Source organism: Eutrigla gurnardus (assembly GCF_963514095.1).
Source record: "Eutrigla gurnardus genome assembly, chromosome: 1".
NCBI classification, from domain to species: domain Eukaryota; kingdom Metazoa; phylum Chordata; class Actinopteri; order Perciformes; family Triglidae; genus Eutrigla; species Eutrigla gurnardus.
This window is the reverse complement of record NC_139915.1, coordinates 31,632,645-31,652,764: the sequence shown is the minus strand read 5'-3', so window position 1 is coordinate 31,652,764 and position 20,120 is coordinate 31,632,645. Positions and strand designations below refer to the sequence as shown.

The 20,120-nt window shown below is 41.9% G+C and overlaps 1 protein-coding gene across 3 annotated transcripts; it reads right to left on the bottom strand.

Moving 5' to 3' along the window:
* Positions 1 to 531: 531 nt before the first annotated feature.
* On the bottom strand, positions 532 to 4,830 carry chst1 (carbohydrate (keratan sulfate Gal-6) sulfotransferase 1). Of its 3 annotated transcripts, none has more exons than XM_084018904.1 (3): positions 4,394 to 4,830; positions 3,865 to 3,986; positions 532 to 2,803 (listed from the first exon to the last, which is right to left on the bottom strand). In XM_084018904.1, the coding sequence occupies exon 3, from the start codon at positions 2,755 to 2,757 to the stop codon at positions 1,471 to 1,473; it is 1,287 nt and encodes a 428-aa protein (XP_083875030.1). In that variant the 5' UTR covers positions 2,758 to 2,803; positions 3,865 to 3,986; positions 4,394 to 4,830; the 3' UTR covers positions 532 to 1,470. The 3 variants fall into 3 exon arrangements, with proteins under 3 accessions (XP_083875030.1, XP_083875031.1, XP_083875032.1); XM_084018905.1 differs by lacking the exon at positions 4,394 to 4,830 and adding an exon at positions 4,120 to 4,365; XM_084018906.1 differs by lacking the exon at positions 3,865 to 3,986.
* Positions 4,831 to 20,120: the final 15,290 nt, after the last annotated feature.

The window sequence follows — 20,120 nt, the reverse complement described above, 5'->3', positions numbered from 1 at the left end:
AAGTCAATGTTGACTTATTGGATCAGGTGACTCGTTGGTCACTCAGAAGTCACGTGAGCTGTTGAGTCAAGTTAACCGTGGTCTTTTCCTTAACCTTACTAAGTTGTTGCCTAAACCCTAACACCCTGTGAAGAAAGACATGTATTATTATTTATTATTGACATGTCATCGTGAAAAACTGAAAACCCTCAGTAGCACTGACCCCGCTGCAGCAGCGTACTTTGACATTGCCCGGTTGAAACAGCAGATCAACCGAACGGGGGATTTGTCCTAGATTACGGACGTAATGCTAACCGTAATGCTCTTTTTTTTATTACATGAGATCTAATGTGGCTGCATTGTACAGTGTGAGCAATCCACTCATCCGCAGCAAAAATGGGAATCTGCTGCGCAACCTGTTCCACAAAGACCTATCTTCCTCCGTTATGAATCTTTCATGAGAGGGATAAACATAGATCCAACATCAACTGTTAAACGGAGATGTGCGTTATTGGACTTGAGAGAGAACGCATACGCTATGTTTGTGTTCAGGGATGTTTTCTGTTTTAATACCTCCAGTGACATTAAAAACAGGGAAATCCTTCACTGATGTGTTACCATCAATAGACAACAGTAGCATAAACATATTTTTTTAATTGAAGACAGAAAAGGCCATGATTTCACTGTGAATGACTTAGAATAAATGGTCTACAAATAAAAATAAATAAAGTAATAAATAAAACTGGCAAATGCATGAATTATTACCTATATAATGTCTACATCCATGTGTTTTTAAATACTGTCTACATAGCCACAGTAATGAAGATTTTGACGCCGCCTCTCATTAGCGTGTGTTTGTCTATCACAGATGGTTGTAAGTCCTCTGATGAAACACTGGTGATCTCCGGTGGGATTCTGTCCCTTTAACTGGAGAGCCTATTAATTGTCTGCAATTATCCGTTGCAAGCGCTGCATCTGTCAGAAGTATCTCTTCTCTTCCCACATGGATACAAATGCCATAGTGGTAAAGGTTGACTGCGACATTCACTATTTATTGCACAGTAGGGCTTGTACAGTCCAAATATGCCATCACAGGTCTTAAAAAAAACAAACCAAACATGTCTGCTTTACCAAAAACCCCATCCAGACTCGGGTGTTTTTGAAGGGGCAACATTTTACTTTTGTCGAAACAACAGCTTGCATACAGAAAAATGAATGAAGACGGTGCCTTCGTCTCACTTGTCATAATAGAAAGAAAAATAGACATTTGTAAACTAGCTTGTTTGATTACTTTGTGTTTTAAAGTGTGCTGTTCTGTAACAATGGGGGAATCATCCATAGTTCCCACGGTGCATTCAAAATCTTTTAAAGTTTAGTGCAAATTTTAAGAAACAAAAATCACAGAAACAAACAAAAAAGAAACAACACGAAGGAAATTATAAGGCAACAATTATAAATATATCAAAAATAGTCATTAGAGAACTATCTTTGTTACAAAAAAGGTACAAAAGTTTTGTCCTGTACCAGCGAGAGAGACATGTTCTTCAGCTCCTCGACTGATTTCACAGCCTTGTATCCCAGCTGGCGAAGTACTTTTTGACAAACCGTCTGCGTGTATTCGACCATGTCGTAAGACAGTTTCAAACGCCAACTCTCCGCGTTAGCTGCCGAGTCCCTCACCGTACCGAACTTGTGTTTTGCTGAAGGCTCATTGCTGCCCCGAGTGTTTGCGTGTATCCAGTCTTCTACGTTTTTATCCATGGGCAGCCCCAGGAAGTCATAGATCTCCTTCGTCTTGAGAAGCGGATTTCTGGCCAAATCCTCGTAACGCACCAACATGTACTTCCCTTTCAGCCAATAGGGATGGCTTAGACCAGTTGAAACCGAACTGAGAAAGTCCTCACAGACGACCGTGAGCTGACTCAAGTCTAGATTGTAGGGCCTTCGACCAGTGGCCCTCCAAATACGCCACAGACGATACGTATCCCTGAAGGTCTCGATGCGTGACGAAAGGATACCACGCGGGTCTCTGACGAGTTGGATCACTTTGATATTCAGCCGTGGGTCTTCCACCAAAGCGCGTAGATCTCCGATCTCTGGCACCCGCACGATTTTGATTGCCACGTGGCGCTTATCGCGGCACGCCTCCGTCGCCAGGGTCATGTTCAGAGCCGCGCACTTCTTGACGCAGTCCCCTTCTTCAACATTCACATCGGCGGGACCGAAGGCATCACACACCGGTTGCTGGCACAAGGCTCGGCTGGCACCGCGACGGAACAGTTTGTCTGTGGAGTGGTTCGTGGGCGTCGGTTTGATGTAGCTCTCCAGGAAATAGAGGTCACAGCCATACAGGCTGCGCAGCAAGTCCCGACTGGCGCCCAGCATCACGCGGCGGTCCGCGGCGTTGCGGCTGTGCGACAGGCGCGGAATCAGCGTGGTCTGAACGTGATAAAGGGGCTCGAACAGGTAGAACACCTCCTGGTGCTGGTTGAGCAGCTGGCCGACGAAGGAGGAGCCGCTGCGGGTGGTGGCCAGCACCAGGATGTGGGTTTTCCGCGTAGCATTGATGGAGAAGTAAGGGTAATCGTCGCAGCCTCCGACGCCCGCCGCTCCATGCTCAAAGGGGGGATCTGTCTCCTGGCCACCCAGACCACAGTTCTGGCGGCTGGGCAACGGGCACAGCTGGAAAGGCTTGGAGGTGAGGGTCCGGATGGCCGTGTACTGGATGGCGATGGAGGCCAAGGCCAGTAGAATCACTGCCTTCCAGGAACATTGCATGGCGGAACCACTTCATTTAGACACGGCGGTCCATGCCAGGACCTCCCTGTGGACAGAAAACATGTCATCTTTTTATTCTCACAAATTAGAGAATTTTGTTATTCACTAAAAGTTCTGTGAATATGATGGTTCTACTCAAACAGAGATCACTTGCTGCCCTAATATGATATTACATACAATTAGACACAGTGCAGTGGAGAGAGGAGAACGTTGCAGTGAAATCTCATTTGGATTTACCAATTAATGGCACGACAACTTGTATTGTGATTGATTTTTTGAAACCGAGGGTGAGTCATCAGCGGGGTTTGAATATGCGGCCTATAATTTATTTATGATTCTAGGAACAAAAGGCTAGATTTTCATTCACTTTTGGACTAATCCTGAAGGCCGGGATGAACACTTACAATATGCTGAATAAGAAAAAAAGACTACGAGAAGTCCTAAATAGATTGCTGTAGCAATCGGACTTCCAGAATCATGTATTTGTCTCCCATTGCTCCATCCAGGGCAAGAGCCTAATTTGAAAATAGATAAAGAGGAGAGTTCTGAGCTCTAACTTTTGGTTTCCATCCAATAAACTGACACTGAGGAAAACACGTAGCAGCCGGAGAGACAAACAGGATGTGTACAGTATCTAAAAATCTAAAGAAACATTTTTTGTACCAATTCTCAAAAATGGGTTTGAAAATGCACCAGCACTTACCACATAATCATTATTCAGGACACCAAAAACACTTCATCAAGTACACACTACACCACAGACTTTACTGCAGTACGCCCCGTACATCCACCCCGTGTCTTCTCCATCATGTCTGCATCTAATTTGAGGACCTTGTTTGGCCTGATTGGAGTGTGAGCATTGTGCTGTATTCCACTTGTTCATCAGTGGGAGAGAAAAGAGGCCAACCCAGATATGTAAACAATACTTTAAAAGCATCACTGCCAATGTCATGTCAAGGGGAAACGATGCTGCAAGTTAAGAATGAGAGAACATCTGTGACATTCAGAATTAGATTATTATTATTATTTTAAATACTGTAGCATCACATATCAGGGGGGCTTGATTCGGGGAGCTTTCATAGTGTAAATAAAATAAAAAAGGCTCACCATCATCACTTCAGAAGCCATGCACGAGACTTGTAAGGTCCAAAAAAAAAAGAAATGATGCATCAGGGGTATCTCTTCTGACTCCACAGCAGTGTTGATGGAGGCTCCTCTAAAAATAACATCTGAGGAGAGAAATAAAATCACACAACTGTTTCATACAAATCATTTCCCTCCCACTCTGTTTCGGAGCTGACAGCGTTGCTTGGCTCGCTTTAATAACACACAAAAAATACCGGCTTAGCAACTTATGCGTACAGAGAGCACCGACGCTTCCTCCTCAGAGGCATCTCGGATGAAATAAAAAGCCCAGTGTGCTGCAGCGGGAACACGTTCGGCTCTCTGACGGAGATTTTCCGCGATGCAGACATCGTCAGCGACGCCGCTGATGAGAACACAAAAAACAGCGCAGATGGACGCATCCCACCCAGCCGCAAGTCTTCGCAATCACGATTGTAAAACAAAAAAAAATCAGCCAATTCGATGAAGCGCAGTGGGATGATGGGGTGAATTCGCACTAACTCCGTTGTACCTTGTTGGTAGTTGTGGTATTCTCATGGTTGCGCTGTTACATCCACGGATCACTGCTGTTTTCCCCTTCTTTATCTGTTTTTTTTTTAGTCCTTAACGCGCTTCCTCTCGGGTGAGGAGAGGATAAATGCGCCTGGCGGAGCCGCGTTTTCCATGTGATGGGTGATGCGAAGCGTTTTTTTTTTTTTTTTTTTTAGTTGAGGAGGCTGAGAGACGCAGAGGGAGAGCAAAAACGTTGAGATAATAGAAAAATAAATAGGAAACAAAGTGGTGGAGTAACGCTGAAAGCGGTTGTGTTGTTGTGAAGCAGCCGGTCGGTGCGTAAAAGCGACAGCCGGGCTCCCCCTTAAATGATGCGCAGAAGCTGAGCGTGTGAGGTAGCTACACAAGGACCGACTGTCTGGACCACCCTAAACCCCTCCCCCTTTCCACCTGCCTCTCCCTCTCTCTCTCTCTCTCTCTCTCTCTCTCTCTCTCTCTCTCCCTCTCTCTCTCTCTCTCTCTCTCTCTCTCTCACACACACACACACACACACACACACACACACACACACACATCATCCCCAGTCTCTTGCCTGCCACTTCACACCCCCCTCCCTTCACATACGCAAGCAGATCAGCTCTCTTCAACCAGTGGCAGCGAGTTCACAGTGATTCCATCAAACCCTTTTTTTTTTTTCAATTTGCATTGAACACAATTGTTTGATTGTTTTGCATGGAATCACTGCTACTTTTTCTGCTATAAGGCTGCAGCATATCCCACAGGTTGTTTTAAGCTCACTTATCTCCCCTGTTATCCCACTTGTCTGACTGGAGCCTACATAGCGTTACTTTTTTAAATTTTTTTTAGGGATTTTATGGCAGAACATTTCTCATCTGACTTTGACGTGAACTCATCACATCAGCAGTACCGCCGCAGGCTCTGTGATTCTGCAAAGCCTTCGCTAACCGATAAAGGGGTGGCTGGGCGAATAATGAACACCATAGCTAAAGTGGGAGAAAGTGCCAACGCCGTCTGAAGGAGAGGAATGTACAGATAAGTGACCTGCGACATGCTACATTCATAATATGGTCTGCTGCCGGTTTTGAATGAGGCTCACTTTATAATTTAGGAGTCGGTTTTATTGACAATTCAAAAATCGTATGAATGTTTTACAGACAAGTTATAAGCCAATAATAAGAACAAATTTATGTTTCCCAGGTTGTAAAATGGAAAACCTCCGGTGAGCATTTATCCTCCTCCAGCAGGAGCCTTTGTCCTTTAGATAATTAGATCATCAGGTAGACCACTCCAATGGGCAATTTCACCACCAACCTTCTGGGTAAGTGTTCTGGTTGACTTATTAGCATCTAGGCCAAGAATGGCTTGATGACTCATTTGGAAAGTGAAGCACTTGGCAGCAGTTTGCATGTCACATGGTGTCAAATGCATGTGGTGTCCCTCAGGGTTTGATACTGATACAAAAGACGCTTATTTGTATCTGTATGAGATCCACCGGACTTTCAAGTTACTACGATGTAAACACAACCATATCATTATTAAAAGCTCTGAGACAAAGAGTGTGATAAGGTACCGAAACAATCAAACACAGGGGCATTCAATCGGGAGGCTGGTGATTTTTGTTTGAATGCTTCCCTTATTTCTACTGTCCTCAATTAAGGCCAAATTCAATTCAATGCTGCAATCCGTTTTTTTATTTATTTATTTTTTGTAATGATTAAGTGTTTGTGGTATAAAAGAGAATCTCATGATGCTGAAGACACTTCAAGACACTTTTGGATGTTTTGCCAAAACCTCCCTCCTCAGTTTTTATAAGCACTTCACCAATGCACTGAATCAAAACAAGACCAGCCATGCGAGCTGTTTCCCTTTTATAAATGGTTAATGCTAAAACAGATGCTCCAGAGGGACACTGAGGGTAAGGATGGCCTATTTGTCAGGTGATGGGAAGCACATGCGCAGAAGAGGGCAAGCATCCCGTGGGACCATCCCATTTTGAACATTAATCACAGTTCGTCTGGTTCACACTGAACATTACTGAGCCAATCAGATTTCAAGAAAAAAAAAATTAGGATCAGATCAAATTGTGAAGGGGGCCCTCAACATTGAAAGTGTTGGATTATCCCAGTCTGACATGCAGCCTCCTGTGCTGTGCTGCCCATGTTGAGGACCGTACAGTCGATACTGAATGGTCCTCAACTGCTGAGGTAGTTCAAGCCCATTTTGACGCAAAGATGCAGGGGCTCTACTAGGAGATCTCTCTGGATATTATGAACAAATCATGGTCCTGGTAAATCCAGTTTTGCCTCATGGTTCAGTTTAATCTTCACCACAACAGTCCAGTCACCATCTCCCCCCTCCGTTTGGTCCACGCTCGCCAACAAGACCCAGAGATACCTTCGCTTGGGGAAGTGACTCACTCCGGACCTTGACTGTGTGATCAACCAATGTTCCAGCAAAAACTGTGGACTCACGATCACGTGCAAGCCATCACAGTTTGTGATGAAGGTCATGGTCTGATGGAGCCAACAAAACAGAAGTTCTATTCTGTCTTCTTTTTAATTTCTTTTTTTTTTTTATAGAATTTTTGATTTATCCCAGGCCCATCATGAAATATTTATTGTCAGTGGTCACAAACATCTGTCATATGTCAACATGGCTGGAGTAGACACAATATTTCCAATTTGACTTAATGCAGGAGAGTTTTTATGAATATGCCATTAACCAAAAGGATCACAGAATGCTAAATTCTCCAAGAAATGAAAATGCTACTAATTAATTAAGTCACACTAGGGTTGTACTTAATAGAGAAATATATCCAAAATGAGTAGCTGTATGGCTCTTGACACAACGGTTTATTTTTGTTCAATCACTTCTCAAGTGGATTTTTTTCCAGATTAAAATCTCTCACAAAAAAAGACATGTAAAATATGTAGTCCAGTTTTGCGAGGAAGGCAAGTGAATCCAGCAGACAGCCTTTCATGATGGTGGACCAAGGGGGAATTAGATCTCCAATTCGCTGGCAGAGGTCAGCGAGGTAGTTAAAAATCTCCGAAGTGGCGGGGTGCCAGAGATACTGAGATTTACCGAGACGCTGAAGGCTCCGAATGCTGACGAGCTGTCGTGGCCGGAGCGTCACCGATTCCATTTCACACAGATGTCAAATAGCCTCGCCAAGCCAAACCCAAGTCTCAGTTTAAACGGCAATATTTTAGAAGAGTTGACTGAGCCGGCCACGGCAAGCCAGGCCGATCAATAATCTGTGGTGAGTGGTTTAGAGATGATGACTTGACTCTTGAGACCTCAGAACAGCTATTTAAACTAGTTGTTGATATTAAATGAAATATAACTGCAATGTCAAGGAGTCTGAGCTGTTTTTAAACTGAGTCATATCTGACGGGAATTTAAGTGGTGTGTTAAATACATAGATACTTTAATAAAATAGCAATACCACCGCGAAAATGACAAATATAAATTGTTTAATCCTGCAAGTACACAGTTTCACAAAAATACATTAGTCAAAAATATAGTAAAAAGTCACGTACTTCACTCTAAAATTGGAGTGGAGTAGAATACTTGAATTCATGCACGATTTTCGACACTGCAACCATGTTTTATCCAATCATGTCACAGACTATTCCCTGGATAACATTGTTTAGTTCAGATCACATGTTCTATCCCATGTTCTATCAAAAGGCAAACCCGGCGGGGATTCTTTTACATTTCTCTTTGTGTTTGTTCACAGTCACATTTATTTGCCCTCTGCTGGATGCTCCGACAAGTGGCTCGGGTATTGTCTTAACCTTGCAGATGAAAAGCCCCCTGGATGTGCTTGTAGCAGTGCCACTGGGAGGCCAGCGAAGGAGCAGCTCTGATTCCATGACCGTCCCAGGAACGTTGATGTCAGTGAACCCAGCTTGTGGAAGCCTTGTCAAGGGATGCACTCCCACAATGCAGCTGGGCATCTGCTGCAGCGCGATAGCCTTCCAGCATTATCACACGAGGCTATTCTTCTTGAGTATACTATGAAAGGATTTGTAATAGATTCATAACTTGCCAAGCTAAATAATGTGTGTGTGTGTGTGTGTGTGTGTGTGTGTGTGGGGGGGGGGGGGTTACTGGCTTTGTTCTTCTTCCCGTCATCCTTATGCCAGTATGCGCATGGTGACAGAAGCTGGGATTTTGTGTCAGGCGTTTCTCATTCACAACTTGGAAGCCTTTGCGCACAAAGATTTCAAGGGATTGTCTTGTTCTCATTTACAAAAAAAAGGAAGAGGCTGAACACAGGGCATCTCGGAGAGTGCTGCTGCGGTTGGTGTGGCATCTGACAACCACGTTTTATCCAGTATCACATTCTCCACAGGGTTCTCTAGTGGGTATTATTCACAAAAAAGCAGGTAAAAGCAAAAAGAGCTTCTTCTAAATACACATTTTGTAAATAAACATTTTATATTATAAAGTCAAATGGCATGACTCTTCCGAGGACCCGCCCCCTGCTGCTACCCTGTCAAGGTGTCTGCGCTACCACGGAGCCCACACTGTCACTAACGGCACTCCCTGAGGAAATATTATGTAAATATTAGAAAGAAAAAGCGATTTCAGAAAGAAGAGGCGGACACAAGGTTCTGCAATATGCTTTTGAAGGATATATCTTGGATGTCAAACTGATTCAGCAGCCAAAACAGGTTAAAACGATGGAGATAGAAGCTGACAGTGTAAGCCAGATCACAGTGTAAGAGTGAACCACCACATCACCTGGAGATCAAGAAAGAAAAATAATGAAATGAAGGAACAACACTGTTCCTGTAAAGCCTGGGAGGTCTTTATTGATTGTTACAAGCATTAAAAAGCACTGTAAACCTTCAGTAGCTTACATAGGTGTGCTAATGCTATGTAATGATGTCCTCTACTAAAGGCCACAATTAGAACAGTTTCTGAAGGTGTGGCTGGAGATATATGTATATTCTAATAAAACTGCATGTGACAAAGGACGGGAAGTCAAATCTGAAAGGCTTGATGAATCACATCTGATCTGCGCTTCAAACAAACTGGACTGGATCTTATTTCACACTTTGTGGGTTTGTAGTATTCCATGATGTGAAACAATATTTCATGTTATATGACTGAGTCATTTCAGATTTGCGGTTGCCATAGTCACAAGCTCCCGAGGAGGCCACATGAGATACAACCATCAGATATCTCGAGTTCATTTGGAGCTAACAGCATTAGGGCTAACTGTCGCTATCCTACGCTATGGTTAGATGTGCCAGGATACGAAGGCTGTCTCTGATCACGTTAAAACCTTCGTTCTCAGTATTCAAATCATTCAAAGCATTGACAAAGGGCCAGATACCAGATTCGGTGCATTGCCTCTTAATGGCCGACTTCTTGCTAACGGAACAATGCAAAACACAGTCAATGTGCTGACAGAGCTATCAGTGTGTAACTGAAAGGGAAGCGGTGGGGTGTGTGCTACGCTACAAAGCAACACACTATCTACCAACACATCCAGAGGGATGTAGACAACGCTCCACTATATCTTTCCATAGTAAATAGTTCATTAAGTTGAGGTAGTTTTTGAAGTAGCAATATACTACGTTCACAGCATTAATTCAGTGGCAAACAACTACTGACTGGAGAAGTAGCATTAAGCATCCTGAGCCGCAGCCAACCGTGGCCGAAGCTTTACGGGGCGTTGAGGCGGTGATGTAGCTGCTTCTTCTCGAATTTGATCAAGCGAGCCGATCCATAATATTGTAGCAGTAAGGGTATTGATTTGTTTAAAAGCCGTTCAATCATGATCACCTTGTCTTCTCAGGTGTTGAGAGAGCAGAAAGCGAGACAAGTGAGGGCCTGCAGGCTCAGAACAGCTCTGTGAGCGAGGCCACAATCTACACTTCGCCTTAATGCTCCACTGTTTCAAAGCACTTTTTTTTCTTGTGATTATCTGCACTGTTCCACATCTCTGCTGTATCTACCCTCAATATACAACGAGTGCACTTGCTCAACATTAAGAATCTTAAGACTATAGAATTATAGCTGGTGAGTTGATGAGGGAGTTATATGCATTTCATTTTAAGGTCATTTAAGAGAAAGGATTGTGATTACTTCATAGTAAGTTTCGCATTTCGAGCAGAACCAAATGGCCTCAGTAGAAGAATGGCTGCTTGACTGAGTGAGAATATTTGTCACTTTCATTCTCATTTCAGTCACTCTATCCAAAATAGCCAAACGACTTCAAATTAGACAACCACAGTGTTCTTATTGCTGCCGGTGGAAAAGAATGGAGTTTTTTATATTTATTTTAATCAATTGGAATGAAAGCTAATTTCCCAAAGAACAACACGTATAGACGTCCTTTCATTACTCAATACCTTGCCAGTTTGTAGCGCTCCTTTATTCCGTTTCGTTTTTTCGGCTACTGTTTGATATTCACCACAAACAAAGAACTGCCCAATCTGCATCCCCCTACACTGAATATGTAAGTGACCTGAAAAAGCTCCAGTCTCATCACTTCACCGCCAGCAATGGCTCTGCTGTACGCACTCCAGACTGCTTGAAATTCCAAGTAGATGTCGGCCCCTCAGGATGAGCTTTATGCAGTGTAAACCCGCAGAGCTTCAGCTGTCATTCTACTGTAGCGGCCTCCATGTCAAAGGTCTCCTAAATCAAATAAACACCATATACCCCCCTCTCTCTGTGCATCCATATGTATGGGGTCCTTTGATAAACGACTTCATAGCCTTTTGCAAAATAACACATGACATTTGAAACATACACACGGCGGTTGTGCGCTCATAAACCATATTAGACTGCAAGTGAAAATGTTAAACCGGTTTGTCACCAGAGCACATCAGCAAGTCAGTTTCTATCTACTTCAGGTGATCATTTAAATCACAGAAGGCTTAACATAAGTATACTTTTGAGACGACTGTGTTTGTAACGTCCTATGAAGCAAGATCCAGTCCAATTAAAAATTTAACAATGAGGTCCAGCTAATTTCTTTCCACTGTGGTAGTGCAATCAATGATTTATACGTTGCATAACTGCAGTGTTGCAAGCCTATTAATCAGCTTTCCATTATGTTTGAGTTTGATGATTATATCCATTTTTATCAAAATGGTCAAATAAATGTGTGTATGAGCAGGTAGTGAGTATATGTAGATCTGCTCACACAGTCAAATTGTGGAAAGTCATTATCTGGGGACTCAAATCCAGAACCCACAAGTAGGTTTATTCAATAATTTCAGTCACTAGAGTATTTGTTTGTGTAACTATCCCTCTTACTATATCATCTCGGTAGAACGTATGTGTGGATGTTGCAGACAAGGAAGCAAATAGAACGAAACATCTGGAAGAATGAATAGGACAGCCACTCTGCCTCCATACTAACCAGTACAATTCAGCACCACAAAATACATATTTTAGACTTACAGCCTTCAAAGGGGGTGTTTTATTTTCTCCTTCAATAATAGCAATATAGTCAATATATATTTTTCAAAGTGTGTTCTTTGTCATGAGTACTTTCACACAGAATGTGAGAAATACACGGGGAAAGAAGGAAAAGGTTTTTTTTTCTGACCTTTTGCCCTGTGATTGAAAGAAAGCTTCATAGGCTAAGCCTATATTTATGAAAAAACAACACACAGGCTATGTCGTCTAAACTCAGATGGTGAACATTATTACTCCTGTCAACCTTGACAGAGGCAGTAGAGACCAGATCCACTGCTCTTCATACTCTGGACATGATATACGCTGGCAAGTATTTTATATTTATTTTGTTCGTCTGGCCCCCCAATGTGTAAAGGTCTTTTTGAAAAAATACAGTTATGTAGAGAGATGGCATGACTTAATGAAGATCCAATGGACCTTCCAAACTACTATCAATCCACAAACAACTCTAAGTGAATAGTGCACGGTTCTGCAACTGAAAGCAACGTCCTGAACATTTGCCAAAATATTCATTATGGAAGTCAGAAATCCTGCGTATTTTCATTACAACTCAGTTACTGCATTTATATATCCTCCACAGTCCCACGCTGCCAGGCATTTAAGCCACTCCTAACATTGGAATTACTATAGCTAAGTCTCCATTAGCCCCACTCGATCCTTCACCAGTACCGGAGACCTCCACCTCCTGTAACCAGCTGATATACACTGTAATAATACTAATGCAATGCAAACTGTACTGCCAACAGCAGATTAAAAGGGGAGCTTCAGATGAGTCTGGCACATCTCCTTCCTTATCCCGTGCCCTTAATCATTTGGTGTGCTGAACACTGAATACTTGGCTGGCTGGTGAACTGCAGCTGCCGGCTGGATGGTTAGCTGATAGCAGCTGGAGCACACAGTAAACTGGGCTACTGCTAAAGTAAATACGTTGTAGAAGCTCTGACATCCTCTAATACTGAATAAACTAAGCAACTAGAAAGGTGCAGTCAGTGGAGTGCAGGTCTCCACCAGGTGACCACTGCTTGAATGTTTGATTGGATGAATAAAAAAACACAGTTGGCTAACCCCCCCGTCTAGACGTGTTTTTTTTTTGCTGTTGGCACGAGGCTCTGTGCAGGCATGCGTCTCCGCTCCATCTCACAAGCATAACAGCGACTCAAAGCTTTTTATTTAGGCTTCAAGTCTACTGAGCAAACAGTTTTCCCTCTCTGTGTCTCTGCAGCTGAGAGGTACACAGCTGGTAGTTCCGTTAGCTTTTGGCAAAACGCGACGTCCAAAACAATGAAAGTGAATTAGCTGTTTCTCCCCCACTGTCAGTGCATAGCTGCCTCTCAGCTGCTGTTCTGCTAACAACTGTGTTATCACTAGCACCCTCTAGCAGCCTGGTTAAGAGCAGCCAATGGCAGTGTAACACAGAAAGTAAAAGGTGCCTCGAAAAAGTGTCACTGCAACCACAAGAGGTCCTTGCAGGCAGCCTCGGGCAAACTCCCAAAATAATACGCAATTTGCCACATCAGTATGCAAGATTTGCCGCGGACAGACGCAGAGATGCACACTCACGCACTCACGCACACATGCCACCAATCTAATGATCCAATTTGCAGAGATAATCATTTAAAACAACTGTATATAGAAACTAGCATATGGTTGCTAAGCTCTGAAAGACTCGGGAGATTTAGTGCCAATTGAAAATACAGCAATTAGCAGGAACATAAAAAGTGGGAGATAAGCCTGCAAATATCCCCTTAAAATCCCAATGAAACGGAAATTAGAGTATGTCGCTACCGTGCTGTAAGAATTCCACAGTAACAGACTAAAATGTAATCTTTTGCATTTGATTGGGCCACTAAAAAGAAGGCGGGCTTTAAATGTAGCTAAAATGTAGCTCCAGAGAACTGTGGTTCCGCACTCCCTTAGCATTAAACGTAGCAGTTTGATTGATGGTTGAAGTTGGTTGTAACTAGCATACACATCATGATTTGTTTTACAGGTATTTTTTGTAATTTTTTGAATATGTGGTAAAAAATAGAATTTCAACTTGAATCTAATAAAATATGTGACTAAAATAATGCAAATTATTGTTATTATGTATGATGATAATAATAATAATAATAATAATAAAGTAAATGAAATCATCAGTTTATAATGTCTTAAAAAACAAATAAATAACTGTCAAATGTCTACAGACGTTTGTCGACTTGCAAAATAAGTTGCAGCTAGATAATAACATCATTTATTATGTCGATCATAACCGTAATTCACAAACCCTGTCAGGAGCAGTTTGAGTTTGCTCTTCAACACTTCAACACTCCCGCAGTTGTGTCACAAATTAAAACATGTTGAACTTTTCTTTTTCTCCCCTGAAATCACTTGAAGGTGTTTGAACTTTCAGCACTGGAACTTCCGAGGGCGAGTTATCAGTCTGTCACGGAGCGACTGTACCTCCATGAATCGTTCTGCTCTCTGACTGCCATGTAATGTGCTTCTGGGATGATTCATTTATGTGTGACAGACATCCCAAATGCTAGATTAGAGAAGCATCCCTTATCTGAAAGAACTAAAATGGAAAAACGAAAAAAACCTTCCAGTTAAATCATTATGTCCCTGCAGGATACCCATCAAACCGTGTTATTTTTTTTTTTATCATATGTACTGACAGACTACGAGATTATGTGTAATTATGGAGATAAGAGAAATTAAAGGGCTCTATTCTTATTGACCTCCCTAATGCAGTGGACTGAAATCTGGGTCCCTGAAAGCCTGTTAGTGAGTGGCAGATGTGCATCATTGGGACATTTTATAAGAGATGCTTTATAACAGCATCTTTTTTTATTTATTTATCTGGCACTGGCTCCACTCTGCAAAAAAACAAAACAAAAAAACAACTGAGAACTGGCCGAATCACGTCCTCTGGAACATGAAATAGTGTGCATGAAAGCTGCGACGGCAGTGATGTAAGATTGTTCAATTTCATGGATTTGCTTTCTTTTTAATCCAAATAGTCTTTGTGGTAATATGCATTTCTGTAATTTGATTGGTCGAAAAAAAGGGCTTGAGAACAAAACTGCATGGTAAGGGCACTATGACACACCATTATTGGTTTAGTAATTTTCTTGATGTAGTGCATGTATAGTATTTAATTTGGTCAGCAATAATTACAGTTCTTATGGATGGAGAAAATTGTATTATACAGTTCATATGAATAAAAGGCACTATACAGTTGCAGGGAAAGCCATTTATTTTTGCATACTTTGCTCCCAACTGTTCACATATGGTCGATAAAGGCTGTGATGAATATGTGTGTGTTTTATGTGCAAAACACACAGTCTGTTCCAGCCTACTGTTGAAGCCCCCCTGCCCCCCTTTTAAAGAAAAAAAAACTGTTCTGAGTCGGATGAAAACAATTGTCAGTAGGATCATCTCATCCTATTGTCAGGACTGACCCAAATTTTTCTTTGTTGCCATGGTAATCAACGCCAATAATCAGTATTTAAAAATTCTCACTGGCCCCCCTCAGGAAAAGAGGGAGGGCAAACACGCTGCTGTTCAACATGTAACAGTTAACATAACGTTGCATTTAAGTAAAGTATGTGGTTGCTAAAGCCCAGGCCACACCGCCCGCATGAGCATTGTGTTGCAATTACCTCACTCAACGGCTGCCTTCAATATAAATATGATTCATTTTTCTTTCAGACAGAAAAAAAGGTTAAGAAGTATGTGGTAATTTGTAAAAAAAAAAGTGTAACAATCCACAATTAAAAGCTGGTACCCTGTTAATTTATGGAGTTGTATGTCAGTGCATATTCTACAACACTGCCATGCAGATGTTTCAGAATAAAAGGCTTGTGTAACCAAATGAAGGGATTCTCTACAGACAACTTGCTAGCGGGCTTTTATTTTGAAATGAAAACAGGAACTGTTGAGATAAAAGATAAATATGAATGTTTTAAATGTCATGTGTTCCACAGATACAGACATTGAAACTAACTAGTACTTTTGCTGGTATGATATCAATAAACTATTAAAATATTTTTTTGTCTTTTGCTACCACATTGGCCACAAAAAATAGACATTGAATCTCTAGCAGTGACGCAGCCGTGCCCATCATAATGGAAACGTAACAATGCCATGATTTCATGGAACTCCACAAAAACACTTGAGGTCTGTCAATTTTCAAAATGCACACACTAAAAGCTTCAAGACCCATTCATCATGCTCCCTAAAATCCTGGAAGAGTCTGATCCTGTTTCATGACGGACATTCACGACAAAGAGCATGCCGTGTCAATTTATACCGCAGACTGAAAGGCAAAAAGAAAAAGGACCTGAGCTAAGGGGTAGATATGATGGCAACACATATTTTTAGTGACTATTTTTATTTGTATTTAATTGTCCTTATATGAAGTGTTTATTTTGCACTCAACGATTTTAATGTTTTATGTAGATCACTTTGAACCGCCTGCTAAAAATGTTCCATTTAATGTACTGCATGAATACATTTGCCTTTCCTATGATTGGACCTACCACACAGCTGTGCATCAGGCTCATTGTAAAGGGAAAAGCAAACAGCCGATACCAGCCGAGAATTTCTGGTAGCAACTAGATCATAAGACGAAGAATCAGAATACCACACATTGATGACTTGTTGTCACAATTTTATTATATTACAAGTGGCTCAATAATGTGTATCCCCATCTATGTTATACTTATACTATATCTTATATCAGCTTCTTTGGACCAACTAAAAAGGGTCTGAAATGATAAACTATACTTCTTCATGAACTCTCTGTTTAAGGGTGTCACCGTTACACGCTCCACCATACTGCTCACGTTTCTCTCTCTCTCAGGTGTATCTGATTCCGGCTTGATTGAGGGGAATCCAAGAAGAGGGGTCAGGAAGCATGGCTCTGCCTTCCAGAAACAGTAGCATTAGTTAGAGTTTGCACATGGTTGAGTTTACGATGGTTCCGGTAGTCCTGTTTTCGTATCTTCATTTTTTATCAGTCTTCTTCGGGCTAATTTGTTTGGTGGTCATTTATGTAGTTTCTACATAAATTGAATTATATTTTCTGCTATTCCTTTAGACTTTTGATCATGCTGAACCACATTTGCAAAGAGCCTCTCTAAGGGCTGTAACGGTCACTTTGTTGAATAAAGAATATTATTAGCGTCCATGTTCAAGAACCAGCCCATGACCAACTACACTCGGATCACCTCTGAATAAACGGCACTGAACACATTTAACATGCTGTGGTAATTGGTCATGGTTGTACAACCAAATGTGGCAGTAAACACTACAGAGGCCAACATCGTGGATATTTATATAAGTGTGTGTGTTTATAGTGTGTATTGTGTCCTTAGGAAATTAGATAGATAGATATTAGATATTCAGATATTATTTTTAGTTTTGTCTGAGCAGCAATAACCACTCATTGGTTGTGACCTTGTCACATCTCCTTGGAAGCACAAAAGGGCACCAACTACCTTTTTAAGGTGTTCAGTCCAGTTCTTTAAGCGATAGTCAAGAGGAAGTGAGAGGTGAATGGATAACCCTGCCTCTACACCTTCATTTATGACATTCAACTGGTGTTAAGCTTCTGTCCTTGTGCAATGCAAAATAAATGCTAAGGCTTGACCTTATTGCAAGAAAGGATTTCAGGAAATCCTGAATGTCTTGCTGCTTTTTAGGTGTTTTTTTTCCCTTCTCAAACTGAAATCAGCTGCTGCTACTTGTCAGTTAAGAATGTTCTGCACCGGCCAATACCTGACCCAGATATGCCACGAGTCATCCCTTCACAAGTCCATGGATGTTAACACAACGGGACAAACTTGTCCATTCAACATTTTAACAGTAGTGTTTTGAAAACAGGTTTGAAATGACTGGCAGGACTTTGGTTATTGGGATTTGTGTAGTGGAGTAACATGCTTGCATAAAGGGAGGTTTGCAAAAACAAACATCCTTTGAATCAAGTTTGTACGTCCTTAGAAGAAATCCTAAGGAGCGGCCAAATGTTGGATTAGGGCTGAAATAAGAGAAGTGGCTTCATTATTAATTTTGCACATTTTACAAAAAAGGTGTGTGAAATATGATTTTTCAAAGATCCTTCTGAATTTTTAGCAATCTTGTGGTAGTCTTCAAAAAGAAATTTCTCAATTTAGAAAGCCATTGCTCAAATGATTCCCCTGAAGTGATGGGAATAAAATACTTGCATAAGTCATTTCTGCCATTGTGAGCTTGTCAACTTCCCGGCTCCCACTCCAGCGTCAACAGCTCAGTATGAAGAAAGCGAAAATCTGAGGAATCTGTCAATCAGAGATTGCTTTTAGAACGGAAAAATGGTTTTCCTTTTTACTCTTCACCCACGAACTCTACCTACACAACGACCAACTCTATCTAAAACACAAAAATCACAGTCCTGACCCCGAGACAACTCATTTACACCCCTGACCGGATTGGCTGTTATCTGGGCCGGGCTGAATCGGTCTGAACAGAGGATGGGCAGAGCCAACAGGGACACAATCAAAGGCGATTTGTATCAGCGGCAACCAGGATTGAGAGGACCGATCAGGTGTCTGATAGCTGTTTTGTGTTCCTCCTCTGTTTCACACAAATGTGTGACAGCCCACTCTCCCCTGAAACCCCCTTTTTTAATTGAAAAGCTGGAAAGGGGGTGAAAAGGAATGAAGTCGAGGAAAGGAGGGGTTAAGAAGAACAAGGGATCGTAGGGAGAAATAAACCAGAGACGCAGGCGGCTTTTTACCCAATCCTTGCCCGAGGCGAGGTCCCCTTTCACCCAACAACCTCCTTCTATGATCCCAGGCCCCCATCCCCCTTACGCTACCCCCTTTTGCTGTCCTTAACCCCTCCTTGCTCTGTGCAATCCATTCAGCTTAGCGGCGGCACCATGAATACGAGGATGTGCTGGGGTGGCCTCTCACAGTATATCATTTACGCGTGTAGGGAGCACCCATCGACAAGATGCAGCCTATGGGGCCCTCGTGTTTTCATTTTTCCCCTTGGTTCAATGTCGGGGTTTTCATTGCAGCTGCCCCCGTCTTTCATGCCTCATTGGAGCCTTGCACTGCGTGAAAGGAGGTATTTCAAAACCTTGTAATGCTGCAAAGAGATCCTTGGGCATCTCTTTTATATGAATAGTCATGTGTGTTTAGGGTAGTCACCGACAAAAGGAGGGTGTGTTTGAATGGCTGCCCCGTGAAGCAGTTGGGATTTTGAAGTGATGTTTGTACATCACTTTCTACTTTGTTAAGTCAAGGCACAAGTGGATGGAAACACATAACATGAAGATGATACTGCCTTGTCTGATGCGGCCATTTGTGGATGAATTTTGCATTCTTTTTTTGCAGAAGTGATTGTATTATTGACATATTTTTATGCATAAGGCTGGAAATGGGCCAGAGCATACTGGAATGTTGACGTGACAGATGGTATGTTCCACAGAACTGTCTGAGAAGCCATCATAGAGGCACTTAACAAAAAAAAACAAAAAAAAACTTGGCAGGTGATTGGATGAACCATCTGTAAATCAAACTTTTGCCAAAGACAGCCGGGAGAAGCACCAACATGTTTTCTGATAATGAACGCTATCGTAGCATCTATGCTAACCTCTGTAGGTTGCTTCTCCGTGTCACATGACCTAAACCTATCATTATTTTAATTGTTTAAAAGTTTATAATGAATTCCTATTTCTTTCGAAACATCCCACATGTCTGGCATACAGAGCCAATATGAAGGCATAATGGGGGCCGCTTCATGTGTTCATGATATGGCAACATTGCTGAACTAAACAACATGAAATAATCCCCCAGTTCTATTATTCCTGCTGCAGAGAAGAAGTATACATTCAGGTCCAGACATTCAGGTAGCCTATATACCTGAAAACCTAAAAAGTAAATGGATAAGAAAAATATTTTTCTTATCCATTAACGTTTTCTTTGTGCTGGCAGTATGCAGCGTTGTTGTGCATGTTCCTCTCTGGATGTGCTCAGGGGTTGAAATGCAACATCTGTCAGTCATGTTCGTTTGCCTTGGGTGAACACATTATCTGGATCTCTCGTGGTTGAGTTGAAAGGGCATAAAAAATAAATGTAATATAAACAACACACGTGCTAATTAGCATAGTTGACTAGTCAGTTTTTTGTTTTTTTCTTCCTCCTGGCAGAGTTGCACTTGATCCTCCATGTATGTCTGCAGGCTTTGATGGCAAAAAATCCTTCCGCAGCCTTTTCTATGTAACTTTTGGAATCTCTCCACTGCAC